This window comes from Musa acuminata, chromosome BXJ3-5, assembly GCF_036884655.1.
Source record: "Musa acuminata AAA Group cultivar baxijiao chromosome BXJ3-5, Cavendish_Baxijiao_AAA, whole genome shotgun sequence".
Taxonomy (NCBI): domain Eukaryota; kingdom Viridiplantae; phylum Streptophyta; class Magnoliopsida; order Zingiberales; family Musaceae; genus Musa; species Musa acuminata.
Window position 1 is genome coordinate 41882492 of NC_088353.1, and position 23216 is coordinate 41905707.

The 23216-nt window shown below is 40.9% G+C and overlaps 4 protein-coding genes across 4 annotated transcripts; 2 read left to right on the forward strand and 2 right to left on the reverse strand.

Annotated features, from left to right (window-relative positions):
* Window positions 1–7597: 7597 nt before the first annotated feature.
* On the forward strand, window positions 7598–10198 carry LOC135638533 (serine/threonine-protein kinase RIPK-like). The gene is made up of 5 exons (XM_065151675.1): window positions 7598–8070; window positions 8160–8295; window positions 8779–8915; window positions 9225–9348; window positions 9442–10198. The coding sequence occupies exons 1-5, from the start codon at window positions 7708–7710 to the stop codon at window positions 9963–9965; spliced, it is 1284 nt and encodes a 427-aa protein (XP_065007747.1). The 5' UTR covers window positions 7598–7707; the 3' UTR covers window positions 9966–10198.
* A 4774-nt stretch (window positions 10199–14972) lies between these two features.
* LOC103986001 (ethylene-responsive transcription factor ERF106-like) lies at window positions 14973–16048 on the reverse strand. The gene has a single exon (XM_009403860.3). It carries the CDS (start codon window positions 16031–16033, stop codon window positions 15167–15169), a length of 867 nt encoding a protein of 288 aa, XP_009402135.3. The 5' UTR covers window positions 16034–16048; the 3' UTR covers window positions 14973–15166.
* Window positions 16049–16661: 613 nt separating this feature from the next.
* LOC135637976 (uncharacterized) lies at window positions 16662–17674 on the reverse strand. The gene has a single exon (XM_065150884.1). The coding sequence runs from the start codon at window positions 17672–17674 to the stop codon at window positions 16802–16804; it is 873 nt and encodes a 290-aa protein (XP_065006956.1). The 3' UTR covers window positions 16662–16801.
* Window positions 17675–18171: 497 nt separating this feature from the next.
* LOC135637975 (lipid phosphate phosphatase delta-like) lies at window positions 18172–21623 on the forward strand. The gene is made up of 10 exons (XM_065150883.1): window positions 18172–18309; window positions 18423–19314; window positions 19403–19644; window positions 19779–19874; window positions 19970–20044; window positions 20118–20248; window positions 20320–20423; window positions 20500–20628; window positions 20714–20829; window positions 21084–21623. Exons 3-10 carry the CDS (start codon window positions 19480–19482, stop codon window positions 21468–21470), a joined length of 1203 nt encoding a protein of 400 aa, XP_065006955.1. The 5' UTR covers window positions 18172–18309; window positions 18423–19314; window positions 19403–19479; the 3' UTR covers window positions 21471–21623.
* Window positions 21624–23216: the final 1593 nt, after the last annotated feature.

Sequence of the window (23216 nt, forward strand, 5' to 3'; positions counted from 1 at the left end):
AGCTAGTCTTTTTTTTTTTAGCGCACCATCCTGGGGTTTCACGTTGTTTCCATATAACTTGGAGCGTCAATTCATCATGGTGAGGTGTGAAATTTTCAACTCCTCGAGGGTTTCTTCGAGGCATCATTATGGAGGATTGGACATTTCTTGCCCCTACGGATCTCCAAGGATTGCGTTGGATGGGATGGCTGCCTTGATGACAGAGGGTGAACGGTAGCTCCCCCCCCCCCCCCCCCCCCCATTAAATTTCTCACTTAAGGGGGGGAGACCCATTCCACTCAGTTCCTCCTGCTTCTCTTTTCCAAACCTTGGGATTCATTAGTACATCGGATCGTCTTTCTTCGTCGTACTTCGATCACCCTTCTGTAGGTCAAAATATCATTTTCTTCTTTCTCTTGTTATGGTGTGTTGAGTCGGGCTTCAGTTGAGGTCCATGTTTCATCCTCAAGTAGTTTGAGAGTAGAGTAGATAAGCTCATCCCTAAGGGGCATTTCCCCGATGGGCATTAAGGCTGTTATGGCCTCAGAGGCTATAAAAGAGGCCCATGACTATGACTTGGTCATGACGGCACCACTTCTAGAGCAACTTCGATTGAAGTATTGCATCTCGATTGAGTATGTGTTGCATGCCCCTCGGCTCGGGCAACACCCGTATGACCTAATCTCGAATGGGTTTGACTTGTCTTGTGATACCCTCAAGACGGGACTCAACCTCCTGCTTTACCTTGTCATCGAGTCCTATCTACAATGGTGATGAATCTTACTATCCTAGATGGTGCCCAACTCATGATGTTATCTGTTGGCGTTCATCGAGGAGTGCCAGGGAGCAAGGATCACCCCGACCTGAATCATTTTCTCCGCCTGCTTCCACCTGTGCAAGGGGTAGGGTGGCTACTACCTTATTGCTCGAGGCGGCTTCAATGTGAGTGGCGCCCCTTCGAATAACAAAGGTTGGAAGGTGCACTACTTTTTCGTCAGCACCAGTCAGGGGTGGGGGTTCGACCTTGAATGGTCGACGTGATGTATCAACAACACTCCCCCCTTCCTCTTTGATGAGGAGATCAAACAAGTCGGACGCCTAAAGGAGATCCTCTCTTCTTCCAAGTTAGTGAGGATAATGAATGAGGACTAACTGGTTGGAGCGTGTCTTAACCGGGCCCCTTGGGGTTCAACTTCGAATTTTTCCTTCTATATTTCTTTTTTTTCTTTTTTCCGACGCTGACCCTATTTTCTATCTTCTATCTTAGCAAGAATGGATCTCAAGAGGATGAAGGGAGCGACTCGTGTCTCAGGTTCTGCAACACCATGACCTCTACAACCTTCAACTCAGGAACTATCTGCAGAGACTCCCCAAGAACCTTGATCAAGATATGATGGCTCAAAATAGTCAAAGAAAAAGCAGAAGGTGGTAGCGTGAAAGGTGTCATAGTTTGAAGGAGCTTCAAAAGGAACTGAGGTGGGAGGCGGCCTTGCTCGGGGATTAGCTGATGGCCCTTAGATATTCGCTCAAGGGGGTGCTCCCGCTATTAGCCGTGCTAGGGAAAGGGGGCATACCCCGTTCCCTTTGGAGGCAGGGAGACCTAAGAAGAAAGCGAGTTGATCGAGGTCGATGTGCAACTTGTGCAGGGCCAAGGCCCGTACCAAGACCAAGTTGTTTATGGCTTTGCATATGGCCAACCTCCAGAGTTGGTGTTGGGCACTCCGATGGAGCCATGCTAGATGTCTCTCACCCAAGAGACGAGGGTGTGGGTCGAGGGGGTGACTACCATGGAGTCTCGCCGAGGGGCTCTCTGCCCCACTTTGGCAAAGTAGATATACTGCTCGCCTTTGGAAGTGTTGATCGATAACTATGCTCAGGACTTGGTCATGGTGAGTGATCCCGAGCTTCTTCCCCCTATCTAATTTTTGCTAAATTCTTTTTTGAGATTTAAATGATGCTGATATGTATGTGTTGTGCACCACCAATACTATATGATGAGCTTGGTCGATCCAATCCATGACATTGGAGTGGTAATTAACCAATTGTCCGAGATCAATGACAATCTTCGGGCTGAGGTCAAAGAGCTGAAGGCAGGGTCAGTACCTGCTGTCGTGATCGAGGCGAAGATGCTAGCAATCGATTTGGCTGAACAATTGGAACAGGCCAAGCGAGAGCTCAGGGACATTAGCCAGAGATTCAACGAAGCCAAGCAGTAGTTGACAGATGCCCAAGGAAGGAATCAGGTCTTGGAGAATGAGTTGCTCGGGATTGCAAAAGAGCTAGAAGCAGCTTGGGCTATGACTCAGGAAATGGAGGTGGCCTTGGCTGAGGAGTGGCACCTTGCTCCTGAAAGATTAAAGAATCCATCAAGGAGATGCTTGGGTTTCAAAGGGGATTGGAGAGATTGGGGCATGTCTCATAGCCCTAGCTCATTTCAAGGCCATATATCTCAATCTAGAGGTCTAGCAGGACCCCTTCACCAACTGCCCAGAGGATGAGGATATCCTAATAGAGATCTAAGTTCCCTTCAATAATAGCCTTAACCCTTCTCCAGGCTTTGAGTGATGCCTTAATCATTTTGTCGCCAAGCGGGATTGCTTGTTTTGGTTTCTTTTATAAAAGCTTTTCATTTTATGATTGATTGGGACCTTCTATTCTCCTCCCTCCTCCTCCTCTCTTGGTGGTGCAAGAGGATAGCAAAAAGGAGCCGGCCCTTCTTGATCACTACTGCAAAGTGGTGTGCGAAGACTATGAGGATTTGCATTGCAACAGGAGTGTCGCCACTTCATCTATCATGTGGATCATTGCTAGAGAAGATGATATTTGACCTCCTTCATCCACAGATTTAGATTTATATTTTTATGGATATATGATCGCCCCTAGGTAAAACATCTCACATGCGTTATGTAGTTTTTTTATTTTACGATTTTTTGCACACCAACTATTGCACCATGACCAACTATTATTCTTTAGGTAATCAGTTTTTTTTTGTTTTTCTATTGTGTATGTGATGCTTTATTAAGGTTTCCCAATAGTCAATGCTTAGTATATCCTTTAGTGACTAAGCAAAGATGTTTGCATTCTTTCCAAGGAAGTTGATTAGTTGAACAAGATCCTTCTCGGGGAGTGTCGCCCCAATCTTCACAACTCAGTTAGGTTGAGCTTTATCAAGAGGGACTTTGACAAGCTGCTTGGTAGGCTCAAGATGTGGCAGGGCCTTTGTAGGGTCTCATGGGTCTGTGCATGGTAGCTCGGGATTCGCCTTCTTTAGTAGCAAGACTACCATCAGGTAGCACTGCCTTGACTCCTGTGGGTCGTTTCGTACTTCGCCAACGCTGGCTCGGATTGGAAACTTCATTGCCCGGTGATATGTGGACACCATTGCTCTTAGCTGGTTGAGGGTGGGGCAATAAATGATTGCGTTGTATACTAAGGGGACATCCACCACCATGAACCTGGCTATCAAAGTCTTAATGCATGATTCCTCGCCGAAGGTGATGTGCAAACTGGTAGTCCTGAGGGGACAGATGGAATATCCCGTGAACCTCATGAGGGTCAAGATTATTAGGGAGAGCTCCTTCTCCATCAGCCCGAGCTTCTAGAAAGCATCAAAATATAGCACATCGATGGAGTTGTCGATATCGACCATTACTCTCTTTACTCAAGCATTGGCCATTCTGACCGAGATCACTAGCGCATTATCATGCTTAGGGTATTCTGCTTCCCCCCCTTCAAAGGTAATCTCATGTTCTTATTTATTCCTCGGGCATTTCTCTATAATCGCTGGGCATAGGCCTTATGCCCAAAGGAGTTATCTCCTCCTAAGGTAGGCCCATCGATGATAACATCTATTTGCTTTTCCATGGGGACATGGGGACAAAGGGAAGGTTCTCGGGATTTGCTACTTTAGGTCTCTGTGGATGAATTCTTCATATGGTACTTTAGGTCTGATACTCCTCCATGTTGTGGTCGTAGTCTCCCGGTGGAATCAACAATATGTTGACCTATCCCTCCACTCCGAAGGGCTCCTCATCGACACTAGTTCTTTCAAAAACTCCTTCTCCTTGATCATCTGAAAGATTTCTATCCTCGTCATATTGAGGAGAGGCAAGCTAGGCCTCAAGTGAGATGACTTAGGTCGATTAAGCCTTCTTTAGGGTGAACCGGAGGCTTGGGCTTGAGAGATGGCTCATAGCGAGACCTTTTGTGCAACTCCTCCTATCGACCCAAGATCATTGCTTCGATGGCCACATATTGGTTGACCCTTTGGAGCGCCTCGGGGATGATTGTAAGTGGCCTTTCATCCAGTGACCAGAAGAACTAAGAGTGCCTTAGGCCCATTATGAAGGCCTGGATGACCAACGTGGGGTGAGCATCAAAAACCCCTCGAATCTTATTAGCAAACCATATGAAAAAGTGAGAAATGGGCTCATCCTCCTATCTTAGGTCGAGTAACATTGCCGTCGACGGTTTCGAGTGCACGTTTGCCAAAAAATGAAGCTCAAACTTTTTCATAAACTAAGCGAAAGATGACACTGAGAGCGGTTTTAGGTGGCTATAACATTCGTGAGCTGGCCCTCTTAGCATCATTAGGAATGCTCGACACATTAGTACATTCAATATGCCATATAACACCATCTAAGTTTAGAAAGTCATTGTGTGTTCTCCTAATTCGAAGCTATTATCAAAAGCCTCCAACATCAAAAGGCAAACGTTGGTCAAGAGGGGCTCCTCCTGGATATCTTGGATAAAGGGGGAGCCACTTGAGGTATGCTTGTCAACTTCCCTCTTTTATTGTTGGAACTCTCATTGTACCTCGTTCAAGTGCTAGTTCACCGGTCACAATTGGGCCTTAAGCAAGTCATCCATCAAATCAAATTTGTCGACTAAGTATGTAACTTGAGAAAGGCTTAGGTGGTTTAGTAGGGCAAGGGAGCACTGCATTTCACATTGAGGAGTGCGGGTCCCTAAGTTGCCCCTTTGTTGACTAGGGGCGATCTTGGTGTGCAAGGGGTGATTCAATTAGGGTAGCTTGAGTGTGAGAACAAGTGATGTTTGGACCGTTAGCCATGGTTACATAATAGGCACTATCTGCTAAGCCAATTGGGAGAGAAAGGGAGTAATGACTTACATCACCCTGGTAAGTGTCTACACTTGGTAGGTGAGATTTAGGAAGGCCTCGATGGGGACCACCAGTTGTCTCAAGATGGCTCCTGAAGAGGAGAACCCAGGGTCATTGAATAGGTATTTATAACATCTCGAGGTTTCGACCGAAGTGGACTCGTCTACTTGCGAGTGGGTGGGCAGTTGTCCTTTTTGACTGAAAGCATTGTGTAAGGGTGGTGGAGCCTCCTCATTGGAGCACTCATTGAGAGGATTCATTGGTGGAAACTCTTGCGATATTCAGCCTTCCTTCTAGCATCAAAAATATTATGCACTTTTATATCATAGTTTCGGAGTTAGTACGGCTTAGTCCTATCCTAAAAACATAGGGTCATCCAAGTGATTTCTCAAGGGGCAGAAGGATAGGGGAGTGAGGTCGAGCTAAGGAGGTCGACTTTGGGGTTGCGGTCAGACCTTTAAGGGCATTCCGAGATGGAGCCAAGGGATGCTTGGTCTACATTAGGATCCTGCATAACAGGCCAATGTCTGAAGAGGTTCCCGATTCGATCCCTTCAATGGTTAAGTCAGCGAGTGTAGGTGTGTTCTCTCTCTCTTTCTCAGAATTGATATTTATAACTACGAAGATGACCAGTGGGTACGATGGTTGATAATGATAGTCGAAACCTCTTACGGTACGATCGCGTAGGTAGTTGACCCATACGCCCCTTACGATACGGGTCAACCTGTTCGGACTCTTGTGGCGTAACATTGACCCGTACAATCTCACACAACGTGGAACTGGGCGAGGGGGCGTCGCCTACCGGGTTGGTTTCCTTTTATATCAAACTGATATCGAGTCATGTTCTATGTTAGCTCCATGATAACTACCAGCTTGTGACATGTAGTTGGTGCGGTAATACTCCTTATCACTATACCAATGAATGCATTTCTCACGAGTAACTCTCCCATCAAACATTTCTGTTGCTTTGCACGAGAAACGTTCTCTTTCATGTCGTTTAGTGATTTGGGTCCAATTTAGGCATATTTCATCGGTACCAAAGAGAAGAAGCAACCGAGGTAAGATTGAATTCAATATACGGTTGATTGATTAGAGTGGCAGCAAATTCAATGATGCTCACACAGTGTACATCGAAAGTTTACATATACATGTGATTTCCCAATTTTACAGCCAACTTTACTTATTGAATGTTAACGGATCGGACTTTGCTTTAGTTTCTTATTTTATACAATTACATTATAAATAATTTATAGTTAATTAATTATACATAAAACTTCTTAACATAATTAGAGATTAATATTTTAAAATTAGCTAATTACATATTATCCCTTATAATTAATTATTTTTAGCATCTTGATTTTTACACTTTTAAATATTACATTAGGATTTTTATACTTACGAAAGTGAACCTCGTTTCTTCTTATACTATCGATTCTACCGATGAAAATATCGTACGTGCTCAGTGGTAAACTAAGGTGAAACAGAGTTAACATGTGCTCAGTGATAAACCCTATAATATTTTCATTAGTAAAATCGACGACGTGAGAAAAAATATAGTTAAATATTTTATTTTTCATGAGTATAAAGATTTCAATATAACTTTTGAAAGTACAAGGATCGAAATACTAAACATAACTAATTACATGCGATAAAAATACTTAATATGTAACTTTTACATTTAAAATATAAGTTTATGAATTATTCTTTATATAATTTTCTAATTTATTTAATATATATTTCACTATACACATGGTATTTAAACACTATTATTTGAGAAATAATTGTTGACGAGGTTGATGGAAGTTTGATAAAAAAAAAAAAAAAAAAAGAACATGTATATTATACATGTCTTGGAGACCATATTATTTACAATACAAACAATTAGCGAAAGATTAGTTGATCATTGCAATGCGACATCAAGAAAGCTTAACTAAGACAAGGCTTTGTCCTCGAAAATTATGCACTCAAGTGAATAGCTGTAATCAACCAAACATGTGGTGGGCTTTTATTAATGCTTTCGACCATCGAAATGGCGTGTAGACTGTCGGTTTAGTTGGCACATGAATGATAAACTATAAGCTAAAACTTGATCATGCTTATACTGAGAATAAAATATTAGGCAAATATGAGTGTTATATATAATGTGCATGAGAAGTTTAGGGATATAATTTAGAAGCATTTGTTGGCGTTATACTACTTAGAACATGGCTAGCAGCGCAGAGATATGAAGGAATCAGTCAAACATTTGCCATTGGGCTGGTCAACCGCAAGAACAGGCACGACTCCTCATGCACACACTACATCGCGCACCTTCTTCCTTTGACATTCGACGAGTCAAGGGGTAGAAAAGACATTTCAGCCTCCATTACATTGTGGTTGCAAGATTCGAGTTGTTGCTGAGTTGTACGTGTTGACCTCTTCTTCCCTCTCCAGTGTCTCTCACCAAGACCTCCTCTGTTACCCTCCACCACCTCCATCACCACCAGAGATCCATATAACTAGATCGAACTGAACACTTCTCGCCACCCCAAAGCTTGCTTCCTTCACTGAGACAAGTCGCACTCTTTCCCCCCCACCTCTCTCTCTCTCTCTGCAAGGTTTCAACCATGTCCAAGCTTTCATGGCGGTCCTGCGTAACAAGCTGCTGGAGTAACACTGATCAGAGCTCCGTGACGGAAACCAGGAAGGCTCAAACGACGGCAAGATCCCCCCAGAACATGGCGTATTCTCCGCTGTCTTCCGAGGGCTTGTCCTTGAGCGTTCCAAGATCAGATCTTCATGTGTTCACCCTGGAGGAGCTGAAGGCCGCGACGAGGAACTTCTCCATGACTAACGTCATCGGGTCGGGCGGGTTCGGTCCTGTCTACAAGGGGTTCATCGACGACAATCTGCGGCCGGGGCTGCTGGCGCAGCATGTGGCAGTGAAGTCGCTGGACTTGGAGGGGTTGCAAGGCCACAGGGAATGGCTGGTGAGTGCTGGAATTCTACGGTGTTCTTAGGCCTCTGTGCAACTGACGTTTTTGCCTTTGCGTTAAACCCTGTTGTGATGTGTTGGTAGGCTGAGGTTATCTTTCTTGGGCAACTGCGGCATCCCCATCTGGTGAGACTGATTGGCTACTGCTGCGAAGATGAGCAGAGGATGCTGGTTTACGAGTATATGGCTCGAGGAAGCTTGGAGAACCATCTTTTCAAGAGTAAGTCTACTTTTCTCGATAAATAAGTCGGAGACTCTGATCTAATTTAAGCCCAAAACACTTTTGAGGATGTTATCAAGAAGATCAAGGTATTCAGTAGATGATCCTCTAAAATCTACATCGAGAATATACCCGATCTTTCATCCGATGCTTAGATTTAGAGAAAAATGGTCAAACTATGGAAGTGGTTAGCAAAATAAGATTCACATATTAATCTCATGATTTATCTATAGAGCTGCTCATGTAGCTGACTCTAAATAGTTGGGACTTATCATACGAAGATAGACAAAGCTTAGAAGCAAGGGTGGGTAAACTGCCACATCAAAATGGAGTTGTTGGGAATTAACAACGGTGTTCGAGCGAGAACCTCTTCAAGGAGAAGGCTAATGCCTTCATTAATTGGCATTCTATACATTCTTTATTAGGTGTACTGCGTTGGAACGTATTTCTGGTCAACATGAATTCATCTACGTATGTTCACAGGACTTCTTGCTTCGTTGCCATGGTCTACAAGGATAAAGATAGCAGTGGGAGCTGCCAAAGGACTTGCCTTTCTCCATGAAGCTGAGAAACCCGTTATCTACCGCGACTTTAAAGCCTCAAACATATTACTGGACTCGGTAAATTTCTGCAGTTCTCGGCCTCATAGATATTTCAAATAGTTCATGCAAAAAGATGAATCGTATTCAAGTATATATCCCAATCCCTACGTTGGCTGGCTGGCATGCATTCACATAAATACTTTACATGAGCAAGAGTTGACTTTAAGACGAGCAAATGAGACCTGCAGATGCCAACTAAGAAAGACTTAGTGGCGACCTGTCATGATCCATCAGTTCTGAGTTCTAACTATATGCATTAGAATGGGCTATCATGTCATCAACATGCATAGAATACCTAATATAATAAATACTTCAATGTCTGATCAGGACTACACGGCGAAGCTTTCAGACTTCGGGCTGGCGAAGAATGGACCTCAAGGAGATGATACGCACGTCACTACGCGAGTCATGGGAACGCATGGCTACGCCGCGCCCGAGTACGTGATGACCGGTAATAATGACAAGAACTGTAACGAGATGAGCAATCGATTCGATGCATCTCCATGAGGAAACGACCAACTCACAGCTCGTCGTCCCTCTCCAGGCCACCTGACGGCGAAGAGCGACGTCTACAGCTTCGGGGTTGTGCTCTTAGAGCTGCTCAGCGGGCGTCGGTCCGTCGACAAGAACCGGCCGAACCGAGAGAAGAACCTGGTGGAATGGGCGCGGCCGTATCTGAACAACCCCAACAGGCTCAGCCGCGTCATGGATCCCAACCTCGAAGGTCAGTACTCCACCGACGGCGCACGGAAGGCAGCGGCGGTGGCTTACAGATGTCTCAGCCTTAGCCTGAAAACGAGGCCTAAAATGAGAGCCGTCGTCGAGGCCTTGGAGCCTGTCATGGAGTTGAACGACGTGCCCATCGTCGGCCCCTTTGTGTACACAGCACCTGAGGAGAAAGGAAACGATGGTAAGGAGGAGAAGGAAACGGCTCCTGCAGCAAAGTGGAGAGGGAGTCGCCATGATCATCTCGGTGCAACAGATCATTCTATGGCCAACTTTAACAGGGATAGTGGTCTTCACAAGAAATCTCCAAAGCACCAACAGAGCTCCAGTTATTGGAATTAGGTTTGTCAAAGAAGGTTCAGTATTATCATGCAAATAGAATAGAATACAGCTGAATTAAAGATCAATGGATCAACCGCTTTCATATATATATATATGATCTCCAGTTTTTTGGTTCATTATTACGTCAAATTATATGGGGTTAGGGAGTGGCGTAGTTATATGATGCCATGGTTGAGCTGCAGCCGCTTTCTGCTGCAGAACTTCTGTAAGAAAGGGGAGAAGATAGTAAAAAAAATGAGAAGTACTTTTAATTTATTCAAAAATATGTATTTTTATTATTCAAAAGGATAAAGTATAAGTTTTCTAAATAAAAAAAATTAATCATAATGAAACAAATCTTTTCATCCTTATTTATTTATCTTAATCTAAGTTTTTATCTTTTATTACATCTAATCCTAATTATTTGAATTAATTTTATCATATGCCCTTAATTCAAAATAGTTGCAACTTGAAGTTATATTCGAAAAAATAATTTTTTTTCGTCAAAACTTTTGTAAAGATATCGGTAAGCTGATCTTCAATAATTTTGTAAAAGTAATTTTTTCGTCAAAAATAATTGTTTGATGTATCATATGATTCTTCATTATTATAATAAAAGATTTATTATCGTAATAGATTTTAGTTAGTCCAATTTTTTTAAAAAAGATTTAAGAGAATTCTTCGAAGTCAAATTATTTGACATGCTATAATTATCTAATTTTTTTATTCCCTAAAAATATATCTAGAAGTGTGACGAGCGACATTTGCAATAGGTTCCAATTTAATTTAACAAAGGGTGTTTTCATTTCAAGTATTTAGGTACTCTTATTGTTCTTAGAAGGATTGATAAAATTTACTTGAATGGTCCGATCCAATCTATCTTGTATAGGTTTAGAAGTTGGCAAAGGAGGATGGTCTCCTAAGCCGGTGGCCTTATGCTTATTAAGGAAGGATGTTCTCTTAGATACTTAATTTCATTCTAGATAGGGTTACGAAGATAGTTAGAAGGTTCCTATTAGGATAGAAAATGATGATAATTTACATTATTTATATTTATTACCTTGGGATAATATGATGCTCTCTAAGAGTGTTGGGGGTATAGACATCATGGATTTACACATTATGAAATTTATTTTTGTAAGGGTGACATATTTTGTAGTATTTAAATGGGGATAATAACATATGGGCTAAGGTTGTTAGGGCTAAGTAGGAGGATATCGAGTGTGGAGATATATTTTTTTTATTATAGAGAATTTATGAAATAATTTTTTAAAATTTATGGGTAATGGCTCTATTTTATAATGTTATTGAAATTCAATATGTTTGTTTAGTTTCTGATTTAATATATAATGGATGGTGAAATATTCTAAGGTTGAAAATGTTATTTGGGAGTATTTTGTTAGAAACTTTTATATGGTCCCACCTCTTCATTTTGGGTAGATTAACCTATGCTAAGTTGTACCCTTTTTGTAATATGGAGTTGAGTCAATTTTGTATTATTTTTTCCTTTTATTTTTTTTGCTAGTAGCTTATGGAATATGATAGAACTGAGACTTAGAGTTTCTTATCTTCTTTTCCAAATTGGTTTAAGGGAAAGTGAAAATTAATAAGGGTATACAAATTGATGGTAATTCTAGCTTGATCTTTGATGCTATTATCACTACTAGGCTTTGGTGATTATGAAGAGAGAGGAATGAAATTGTTTTTAGTCATAGATATACATTGGTGTATAGTATTTTTTCACAAAACGATTACTTTAGTCCTTACTCATGACATGTTCAAACAATCTAATAGTGGTAGGTAAAATTTAGTTCAAATGTAGGTTTCTTAGAGTAGACCTCAAGATGAATAGACCAAGTTTGATTGTGATGGTTCTATAGTAAATAATAAGTTCAGTAGTATTGGTTTTTTGCTACAGATGATACTAGTGACCCTTTATTTGTTAGTGAGATGGATAATGTTCTAAGGTTAGAACAATGAGAGATGACCCTTGTGTGGTTGTATAGGATGGAGTTAAAAGGATCCATGTGAAGTCTGATACTTAGCTCCTCTATAGGTCTAAAGGTTGTATGCAATGTAATTGAGGATATTTTGTATGTTTTTTATTCTTAGGTAATCTCTAAAAGGTATAGAAAGAGACATGAGGCAATAAACTAGTTAGCTATATCTATATCTTTCCATAGAGGAGAGTGGCCCTCTCAATTGTATCATTTTTTTTTATATTTTAATTAATAGGGCTCCTTTTGTGTTTCTAATGCTTGACTAATATTTTTTAAAAATATATATAGGGTTTGAAAGTGGAAAGTGATTCATAAGTTCATTTTGTAAATAATATTTTTATTATTTTTCAGTGCTCTAATGTACTTGTTAGAATATTAAATTAAATTTTATGATTAAATAGAATTTTGATTTATAAGTCTTAGTCAAGGATTTTCTATCATAGTTAAAATTAAAATCTTGAGTTTATCCCTCTATAAATAAAGAGCTTACATAATATTTTAGGTATATAATTTGAGAGAAGAGATCGAGCTCAAATAATACTCTACCTATATAATTTGGAAGGAGAGAAGAAGATATTTAGATATTCAGAATTTGAAAGTTTTTAGGTAAGTTTTTAGTTTTAAAGTGTTCTCTATCTTTCTCTATGATTTTTTTTTATTTATGTCCATCATCTTTTATGAAAAAAATTTAATAATTTTTTTTATATTTTACATATTTATTCTTGTGTTTAATTTTTTAAACTCTTATTCGATTACCACCAATAAAACAAAATCTAACTAGGAACAAATCACATACTCTCGTCTTCTTCCTCTACCTCAACCAACTATCGCAATGATCATCGTCGCCTTCATCCTCATTTTCATCATCGACTACCCTAATACTCAATATTATTATATTAATTTAATCTAATTTATATTAATTTAAATATAAACTAAACCATATTAGGATTTAATTATATTTAACCTAAATTATCAAATTTAACTTATCATTCTAGTTTAAAATTTATCTTTTTAGTTTTGAAGATCACCAATTACAAATATATTATAGGTTATATTTGGAATAAGTCATATATTTGAGATGACATGCTTTGGTGAAGATAATATAGTCATAAAATCCGGATGCCGATCAAACTATAAAAATTGAGAATTTTTTGTCGATCAGCTTGATTAACTAATTAAACTATGAGTTTAAATGACTAAAATATTCTTAATTCATAAATATAAATCTTTTTAAGGGCACTTAAGTTTTTCCATATTACGGAGTTGAAATAGTTATACTCTCTTATATGATCCACTCCTACACCTCTCATTTCACTATGTTTTAAAAATGATAAGGTTATTTATATATTTTATAAATTAAATAAATTATATATTCATTTTTAAAATAAAACAAAGTACTAAATCTATATTCTGACTATTTGATTAAATGGATGATGAGTTTGAATGAAACTAATTAAAATTAACATATATTACAGACAATATCAATTCGACCCAAAAGTTTATGTTTTTTAAATTATAAGTCAATTCTAATATATATAATTTGACTCTATTAATTTTTATCAACGTGAGACTAAATTCCTGATTTTTTTTCTCTCACATATGAATATTGTTTAACATTATCGATCTAAAACACTTCATTGAAATGTATCAATTCAATTCTAATAATTATACAAGATATTGCAATGTGTTTAATGAATGACATAACAAAGACGTGAATGTGTTAAATAAAAAATTTTATATTAGAGAATGACTTTTTTTTATTCAACCAGATATAGCTGCTAAGATTTTCCTTGATAACATTTAAGATTTATTTAATTATATGAGAAAATATCATAATTATGTTGAGAAAAATTGTATAAATATAAATAGAGAGCATCGTATCAAACATAAAATATATATATACGTACACATAGTTTTGAACACATCAATTTTGTAATAGTACATTAATAAGATGTCTCAACGGAGATAGAACATATTTTTTATTAATATGATGAATTTTGTTGCTAATGATTCTATTTAATTCGGTAGGTGACAAAACACTTATCATAATCCAAATCACTTCGGAAACGACGTCATCTGGTCGTCACATATTTGAACGCCACAGAAAGCAATCTAAGGACAATCTCCGCATGCACGCAACCCAATGACAAGATAAGTGTCCCGATCGACCATGACGGATACAGACGCAAGCATTGGTGGCAGCCGGTCATGGATGGGTGATCTGATGACGCCAGTTGCCTTGAAGCTTGGCAATGTGTTCATGGCTATCTCGCCTCCACGATTCTTCCTACCCTTTATATTTATGTGTATAGGGAACTTGATACAATGAATGGCACACAGACACCGGTCAGATCAAACAAGGACTGTTTATAATATATATTTCCAGATCTGCAGAAGAAGCTGGACCAGCGGGAAATATAGAACAAAGAAGAGCAAAAGTGAGGCTATTCGTCTTCTCTCATCACCAGCCACCGGAAGAAGGACCAGTTCAAGTCTTGGGTTTGACATTTATCATTCCAGTGTGATATTTTTGACGTCACATCAGCAGTTTTGACTCATTCATTCTCCATCTCTATCTCAAGCAGGACGAGCTAAGATTTCTGTATTTGTTTGACCGCTCGTGTCGTTGATGAAAAGAACACACCCATGATAGAAATAGGGAAGCGAGATTAATGCTTTTTAGTATCAGTATAACGTTATGGCTACCATATGCACTGCATTATAATAGGATTACGTGAACAACAGTGGCAGATGATGCCACTGCAAACTATTCGGTCTCGACGGAGTAAGGAGCCATTTGTGGTCTCACAAAGACACTAAGCGGTTCGTCTCCTACCACTGATCAAATCTTAAATGAAGTCCAGCCTACTGGAAATTGTGATTTCGAAAAGAAATTATGTTCGTTTCTTACTTTGAAATATTGATATTTATTTTATGTTTTTAGTTTAGTTCTCTGTGAGCAAAAGAAGGATACATGTTTTCATATCAACCTTGAATTTTCGATCTTTCGAATTGAAGCAATTGATGCAGAGTTATAATATTTGAGATTTCTCATAGTCATAAGAAAATAACTCAATGCGTTTGCTCTTCTCATCAATGGTGGCACACTGTGGCATAGAATTGAGTGCACTTTTGTGTTTGACAAGATGATGATAAGCATCGGACATCTGAACATTAATTGCAATGGAAAGAAGTATTTTGTGACAAGTTATTACTTGGAATTCATGCTCTCACTAATCGCTCTGGTTCAGCAGTACCGGCAGACGAAGCAAGCGCCGCCACTCTCTTCCTCCTCTTATTTCCCGACAGTGGCGGCAAGGTTGAAGACGGAGGAGGCGTCCCCTGCGAGCCGATCAGGAGCGGGAAGTTGAGCAACGCACGAGAGCCGCGGATGCGGAACGCCGCGCGGTCGTAGGCGAGCGCCGCCTCCTCCGCCGTACTAAACGTCCCCAGCCAGACCCTTGCCCCATTCCTCCCGGGGTCTCTGATCTCCGCCGCGAACTTCCCCCATGGCCGCTGCCTCACCCCCCGATAATTCCTCCCCCTTTCTCGAGCTGGAAATGGGGCCGGTGGCGGCGGCATAGGCAGCGGCGATGCATCCTCGGCGGCGACGGGGAACAGCTCCTCGCTGCCGTCTCCATTAGCATCCGATGTCGGATAACGGAAGTCAATCATCGTGGTGCCGGCGGCAGTGATCGGCTCCTCGCTGCCATCGCCATTAGCATCCAGTGTCGGATAATGGAAGTCGATCATCGTGGCGCCGGCGGCAGTGAGCAGATCCTCGTCGAGGAGATGGCTGCGAATTCTCTGGAGGACGGCGAGGTCGGGGCACTGCTGTTGCGGGTGCGTTCCCATTGTGTGCGCGCGAGGTGGTGTATGCGATGAAGAAGATCGAGGGAGAGGATGAGAGAAGCAAGCGATGTGAACTCGAATCATGGAGAGGGTGGGCAGGGGTTGCAGGGAGTTGTTATATAAGGAGCGGTTCATTGCATCTTCCATGGTTTCGTCTACCTCCAGCTTCGCGGAAGCTTCGGGTTGCTGGCGGTCGCGACCACGACTTCCATGTGCCGGATTTCCATTAAAATGCATTTATATTCTTCTAGGACCTTTGCCTTTTCAGGAAATATTTTGGTATATGAAGCAAGCAAATCTATTGAAAGGGTCAGTAGTCGTATTGGGCTGCGTTGCCGGCGATCCCTGGAATCCACACACACCTAACCGGTTGGATCGAGCCAGCTTCAACCATTAGATTAGATCAGATTGTTGGATAGAGGATCAAATTCAAACTTTTCATTGTTTTGATAAGAATTGGTTTACTGACTTTTGTTTTGATAAGATTGAGTCTGCTGAACATAAGTCTGTATCTGTCCCTCCAGGAACTACTGAGACAGGCTATAAGTGATGAACACTTCTTGAGTTACGACAGAGTATATTACACCATGTTCTTGTTCAACACCTTGCTCAGTGGGTAGTAACTTCATGATATGATTAAATATCCTCAAATTTGTAGTGCTGTACCCATCAATCAGATCCATAAACAAAGACAAAGAGTAGATGAATTATCAGGCAGCTGCTCATCTTTGACATGAATATATTCTTATATCTTCATTTCGTTCATCAAATGAATATACAAGACATTCTTTCCTCCACAGGAAACCTTGTCCAACATGCCACAGAGAGAGGGAAGAACAAAAAGAGGCTTCAGAAACTTGCAATCTGGTAAAACAGAGCAGAGTTATAAGATGAAAACTAAATGGGCTTCACACTCATTGGTAAAGACAAATTACTCACTAGATTCTGTTAGCACTCACAAGAAAATTAAACAGAGAGAGAGAGAGAAATGTTCTTCTATCTGACCTACTCAATTTTCCAAGCATGCAGTATCAAAGAAAAACCAAGGCCTTGCAGTTGAGGTTCCCTCAAAACCTGTGAACTAGTAGACCACGACAAAAGCTTCTCAGCTGAAAGGCAAGTTTGGAACATGAAGACAGCATTGCCAGTAGGTGAGCCGAAAAGCCAGCTATGAACATCCCAAAACACTTCTACAGGAAGACCGTCCACCAAAATCGTCTGGTTTCCGCGGAATTTCCAGGCCAGTCTCTTGATCTGCATCACCCGCTTCTTGTCGATGCATATCTCAAGGCAGGGATCCTTGAGCCCTACGGTGTCGCACTCTATGGCAACGTCGTGGAACTGCCCGTTGTCACAGAATTGAGCCTTCGTGGAGTAGAGCTTCTTGCCGTAGATGTGCTCCGTCTTGGCGACGAGCACCGCGCTCGATGGAGGAGGCCTTGCGTTGGTCCTCTGATAGGCTTCTTTGATCAGGTTGCCGAGGAGGAGGACCATCTGGTGGTCGAAGACCAGAGCGACGTAGAAACCTTCGAGGGGCTCCGGGCCTGGTCCGAACTTGGCGGCAGAGAGGTCCCAGAAAATGTCTATCTTGCTGCCCTCCATGTCCAGTGTCCTCGAGCCCTTCCTCTTGGAGAAAAGCCATGGCTTGATTTCCACCCTGCAAGGCGGGCATTGGTTGCCGAGGTCATCGATTCCGACGCTCAGGCCTTGGCCCATCAGGTTCTTGCTCCATGTAACGTTGATCACCCGACGGCGGCCTAAGAGCTGAGCCTGGTAAAGGCAAGTTACCAGATTCTGAGCGGTCTTGCCGGCACCGGATGATGATTCCTTGGAGACCTGAACTCCACTTTCGCCGAAGCAAGAAGGGAAATCCCTCATCCTGGTGCCCCGAACCTGATCCGTAGAGGTCTTTCGGATCCAATCACCGGCCGGGAAGCCACACTCGCCTCATCTGATCAGGATTGCAAGAACTCATCAAATAATTCCCGGGTTGTTCTTCTCAGGAACATGCCACGAGCAAGAAGACTGCCTTCTTTTCAGCAAAATCAAGTCAAGTACTCAAATCTCAGTGTCAAGATAGAGAACAGGAGGGCAAATTACATCAAACAGAATCCAAAGCAACAAAGCACGAAACACTATGCTTAGTGGAAAACCAGTGAGAAAGGCATCAAACACCTGAAGAAACGAAAAGCACAAGGAGACGTAAAAGAATGGAGACCGTCTACCTTATTCCATGTCAAAGGACACCGCACCACTGCAAGCTCAGTGCTGTCAGGCTTCCTGCTGCGCCTGCCCGTAGCCTGCTCCTGGTGATGCCAGAGAGAGTGAAGAGAAAGGGAGACAAGGCACAACTCCTCCTCCCAAAGCCAACAGCAAGACTGAGAACGTGGGCAGTTAAAAGAAAGGGGAAAAGGTAAAGGTGGCCGGTCAAAGCAAACCAACGGACAGTCGTTACTCTCTCTTTGTCTCAGCTAATGCCGCAGCGGTTATTCGTAGAGCAACTGCAAGTAAATGTGAGGGTGTTTATGTTTTCTTTTCCAACAAATAAAAAATACTTCCATTACGAGTTCGTGGGATGCAGCTCGAAATCTTAGTCTAATCCAACGACTTTTGTTTCTGGAAACAGGAAACACAAAAACGGAAACAACAGTACAAACGGGCCTTACGCTGCAAGCAAAGCCGCCCACATGCAGAGTCACGCTCTAATGGATCCCAACAAAAGGAGCATTTAAAATAGGAGTAACACTTCTGTAGACGGCAGGCGAATGGAATAAGGCGATGATGGTGTCATGGTTGTAACGTAACAGCAATCAATGACAGGGAAACGTTTTTTTGTGGGACGAATTACTGCACCCACGAGCTGGCACATTGCTTTCAGTAGCCCCACATGAAATGGGACGGCAGTCCCCAACAGCCATAACTCGAGTCACCTACACCCCAACCCACGCCAAATTAATAGTGTCTATAACACCGATTGGTCCACGGACGTGACGATGCTGCGTCGGTCTGTCCTGCGGCGGTGGGCGTAGTCGATTCCGGGGTAATGACTGCAGCATTTGACTCGACCCGATCGGGCTTGGATGGGTGATTCAATACGAAATGATTGATGGTGAGTGAGGCAGGGAAGAGAACGAGGTCGACGCTCTGCTACGATAGCAGCCTGCGACTGTCGATAGTATGGATTTGATGTGCAAGTAATTCAGACTGTAATAGAAGAAAAATATCAACATCGTCGATTTCCTCCCATCTGAGAAGCACAGAAACGATGTCAGGCTAATAAGGAAGGAAATTAGACAATGGCAGTGACGGGGTGAGACTATGTAGTGTGGAAAGTCATCTACAATAATTGGGCGGCATTAACGTTGCAAGTCGACGAAGAGGACGACGACGAGGTTCACGAGGAGTGCGTCCTTTCTTCTTCTAGCCCCAACCTGTTTTACATTTGAACTCGAGGACAGTCTTCGCTACCCCGCCACCTTCCCTCACTCTCAAAGTCTCCGTTCTTTATTGCCTCTCTGGTCGGTCTCCTCGATAAGCTAATCTTACACTGCTTACTTGTAATACTTATATACATCCGATCCACACTCAATCACACGGCACGCGCAGCAGCAGCAGCTGGGAGAGTCTCTGCGTCCTCACTCCTTCCTGTGCGCAGTACAAGGAGGATCCTCTTGGAGGAGGAGATGGAGGGTGGCGTCTCGTTCTGGCAAGCGGTGACACTCTCTTCCATTTTGGGGTGGGTGGTGGCCTCGTCCTGGTTTGATCTCACCAAGAGGATAAGATCCCTCGCGCAGCCATGGGTCACCCGCCGCGTCCTCGCTGATACCCCTTCCATCCTCTGGCTACAGGCGAGTCATGTTGCCACGGTCTTTAGTTTCATGCACCCGTGAGCAAAAGCTGGATTGCTTGAGTATTTCTTATTGGATTTGCATGTGTCGTAGTTGGATTTTCTTTCCTGACGACTATATTAATCTGTTTGCAGAGCATGCGACATGGTTTCTTGGACTGTATCTTCTCGGTGCTATCTTGTTTCGTTTCAGTGCCTTTCTACACAGGATTTCTTCCCGTCGTCTACTGGGTGTGATCTTGCTGCTCCCGACTCAATCACTGATTCATGTGTTAGTTTGAATCAACTCTATTGATCGAGTTCATTTGTTTTCCAACAATTGGTAGAGTGGGCATAGGAAATTGGCGAGACAAATGACGCTCTTGATGGCGTTCTGTGATTACATTGGAAACTCCATAAAGGTATTTGGTGTGTTAATGTGCTTGCTGCTACCACTTTGCTGATCTACTGAAACATCGCATTTGATGAACACAGGATGTAGTATCAGCTCCGAGACCGAGTTGTCCTCCCGTGACAAGAGTGATGGCCACAAATGATGAGAAGGGGAATGCCATGGAATACGGATTGCCGTCCTCACATTGTCTCAACACCGTCTGTCTCTTGGGGTAATTTCCTCCTCCAGCATCTTAAATACCAATTCCTTCCCTTGCATATGATTATGTTAATGTGATTGCAGATATATGTTACACCATTTTCTGACACTTGGTGCCGAGACCGATGCCATCATTCCTGTAGCTTTTTTGGGTTTAGTTTGCCTCCTTATCATTTCAATCGGCATGGGTGAGTTCCAGTTTCTTTCTTCTTGTTGTCGTAGTCTGGGATGATGTCGTGAAAGCTCCTTTGGTTCTTTACACAGGGAGGATGTATCTTGGCATGCACAGCTTGATCGATGTAGTGGCTGGAATCATCTTTGGGCTTGTAATTCTTGCTCTATGGCTCATGATCCATGAATATGCCGATGACTTCATTACATCCGGGCAGAATGGTAAGCTAGATTGAGACATCAAATGCTATTTTCTTTTTCCTGGAATCATAAAAGTAATGCTTTTTCTTTTTATTTGTTGTTGCAGTCACATCTTTCTGGGCAAGTCTATCTTTCTTGCTGTGCTTTGCTTATCCGACTCCGGAATTTTCTACCCCAAGTTTTGAATACCATACAGCATTTAATGGTGTTGCATTCGGACTGGTAAGCACAAGCATTTTGTCCTCTGTCATGCGCGTGCCATCTATATGATGAAATGTCACTGAGATCTATGTACTGAAATCGACTCATTTTTCATACATTAAGCAGCAGTCATGATGATATTATGACATCTTATCCAAATGATATGCGCACCAGTCATCAAATCTCAAGTATTTCTTAGCTAGTCTATCATTCTATCAGAGAGAATACTTGTCAAGCAATCTGAACTTTGATACGACTTCCTCGATGCCATCCAGGTTGGTGGAATTCACCGACACCTCCATCCTCGGCATGGCGGTAATCCATCCTTATTTTCTGGACTCCCGGTTGTGGTCTTCTTAGGAAGACTATCGGTAGGCATTCCCACAATGCTGGTTGTGAAGTTCTGCAGCAAGGCAGTAGCTAAGTGGCTGCTTCCTGTGATGTGCAACACTTTGGGCATCCCGATAACATCGTCACGCTATGTCCCAACGCTGAAGGGGTCCCAAGGCAGCAAGAGCAAATCTGAGAGTAAGCAATCTGGTCGTCTTCTCCCTCACAAGGCATATGATGTCGACACCGGAATAAGGTTTCTGCAGTATGCTGGCCTCGCATGGTCTGCGGTGGACTTCGTTCCCGCGCTCTTCTCTCATCTCAACTTGTAGCAGTATAGCTGCGAGTGGGTTAGACAGAGTTGTTCTTAGGGGTGTTCCGGTTCGAATCGAATTAAATTGGCTTTCGATTCGGTTCGGTTTAAGTAAACCGGTTTAGACCTATCTAATTGACCCGTTCAATACCATTTAATTCGGTCCGGTTAATTGATTTATAATTTTAAATAATTTAAATATATGTATATTTAAATGAATAGGTTTGATTTAATAAACTAGTACGATTCAATTAGAATCTTGGTTCAATTGAATCGAAATTAGAACTATATCATTTATGAAATTGTAATATTAAAATTATGTTACGTTTATTGATATTTTTAAATTAAAATTAGTTCGATTTGATCCGAATTAGTTAATTAAATTGAACAAAAGTATCTCTTTATTGCCTCTGAGGTCGATTTTCGACTAATTTCGATTCAATTTGAACACTAGTTGTTCTATTATAATTTCGCAAATACATAAGTTCAGACTAAGCTAGTAAAAACTTTGATAGATCATAACAATAAATAACATAATATCATGTATCATCAACTATTGCTCTCTATTATCAAGATATCGCTTAGATTGATGTGGTTAGAGATGATAATTGATCAACACCCCCCTCCCTCGTACCTAGTTGAGATTAGAAGATGATCATACATTTACTTTTTTGTTCTCTTTTCTCTGGTGTTTTTTTTTTTTTCTCTCTTTGATATGTTGTACTTGTCAGATCTTCTTCTATTTGACGATATTGGTGGATTAAGATTTGTTTACACGATGTATATGATTTTATACATTTGCACATGTTGATATCAACATGTACCGAAAATATATTTCAAATATGTATTAGGAATCTAACACATTTCAAATATGAATTAATGTTTAATAAATTTTTTTTAAATCGTATTTAGTTTAGATACTACATTAAAAATGTTCAAATGCTAGTGCTACATAAGAGTAGTATTAATATTTAAGCATTTACAAGATGTTAATATAAATTTTTAAATTTCTAAAGTACCTTATGATGTTATTTTAAATCATAAAAATATCAAAATAATTTAATGAGAAATCAATATGATTTATATAAATAATATTTATTTATTTTTTAAAAAAATAATTTGTATTTATTTATATGATTATAGTTGGGGTCCTAATAAAGACATTTAGTCTTATATTTTTAAAAACATATATAAGCATTTAATATTACTCTTACCTTTAAAAATATTTTTTTGACTCATCTTGAAAAGATAAAATTTTATAAGCTCATCCAAAGTAAATAATTTCTTACGAACCTTCGTACTTATAGCAATGATAACAAAATATTGATTTTGTTTTCTTCTTACGTTTATGATTTTTTTTATATTTATGAATAGGCAAAATTTTGTAAGCTCACTCAAAATAGATAATTCCTTATGAATTTTCTTTCTTTTCTTCTTACGATTATGATTTCAACTATATTTGTGGATAAAATTAGGATTCTCCATATTATGATGTATATTCACAAGTATCTATCGATTTTGGGGTAAGATCAATTTCTATTTCTTAGATTATAAGGATCCTTATAAGTCATACATCATTGTCAATGCCTATCATAATTTAAATTAGACCATGGTGGTATAATACATGTAAGGCGTAGCCCAATGGTAACTCCATGTCATACAAATCCTATAATTTCATCCATATATTATATTTTCCTACTCAAACTTCCTTATCATGCTTAAATATTTGGTTGGTCGTAATATCAAATATCACGATCCGAAGCTA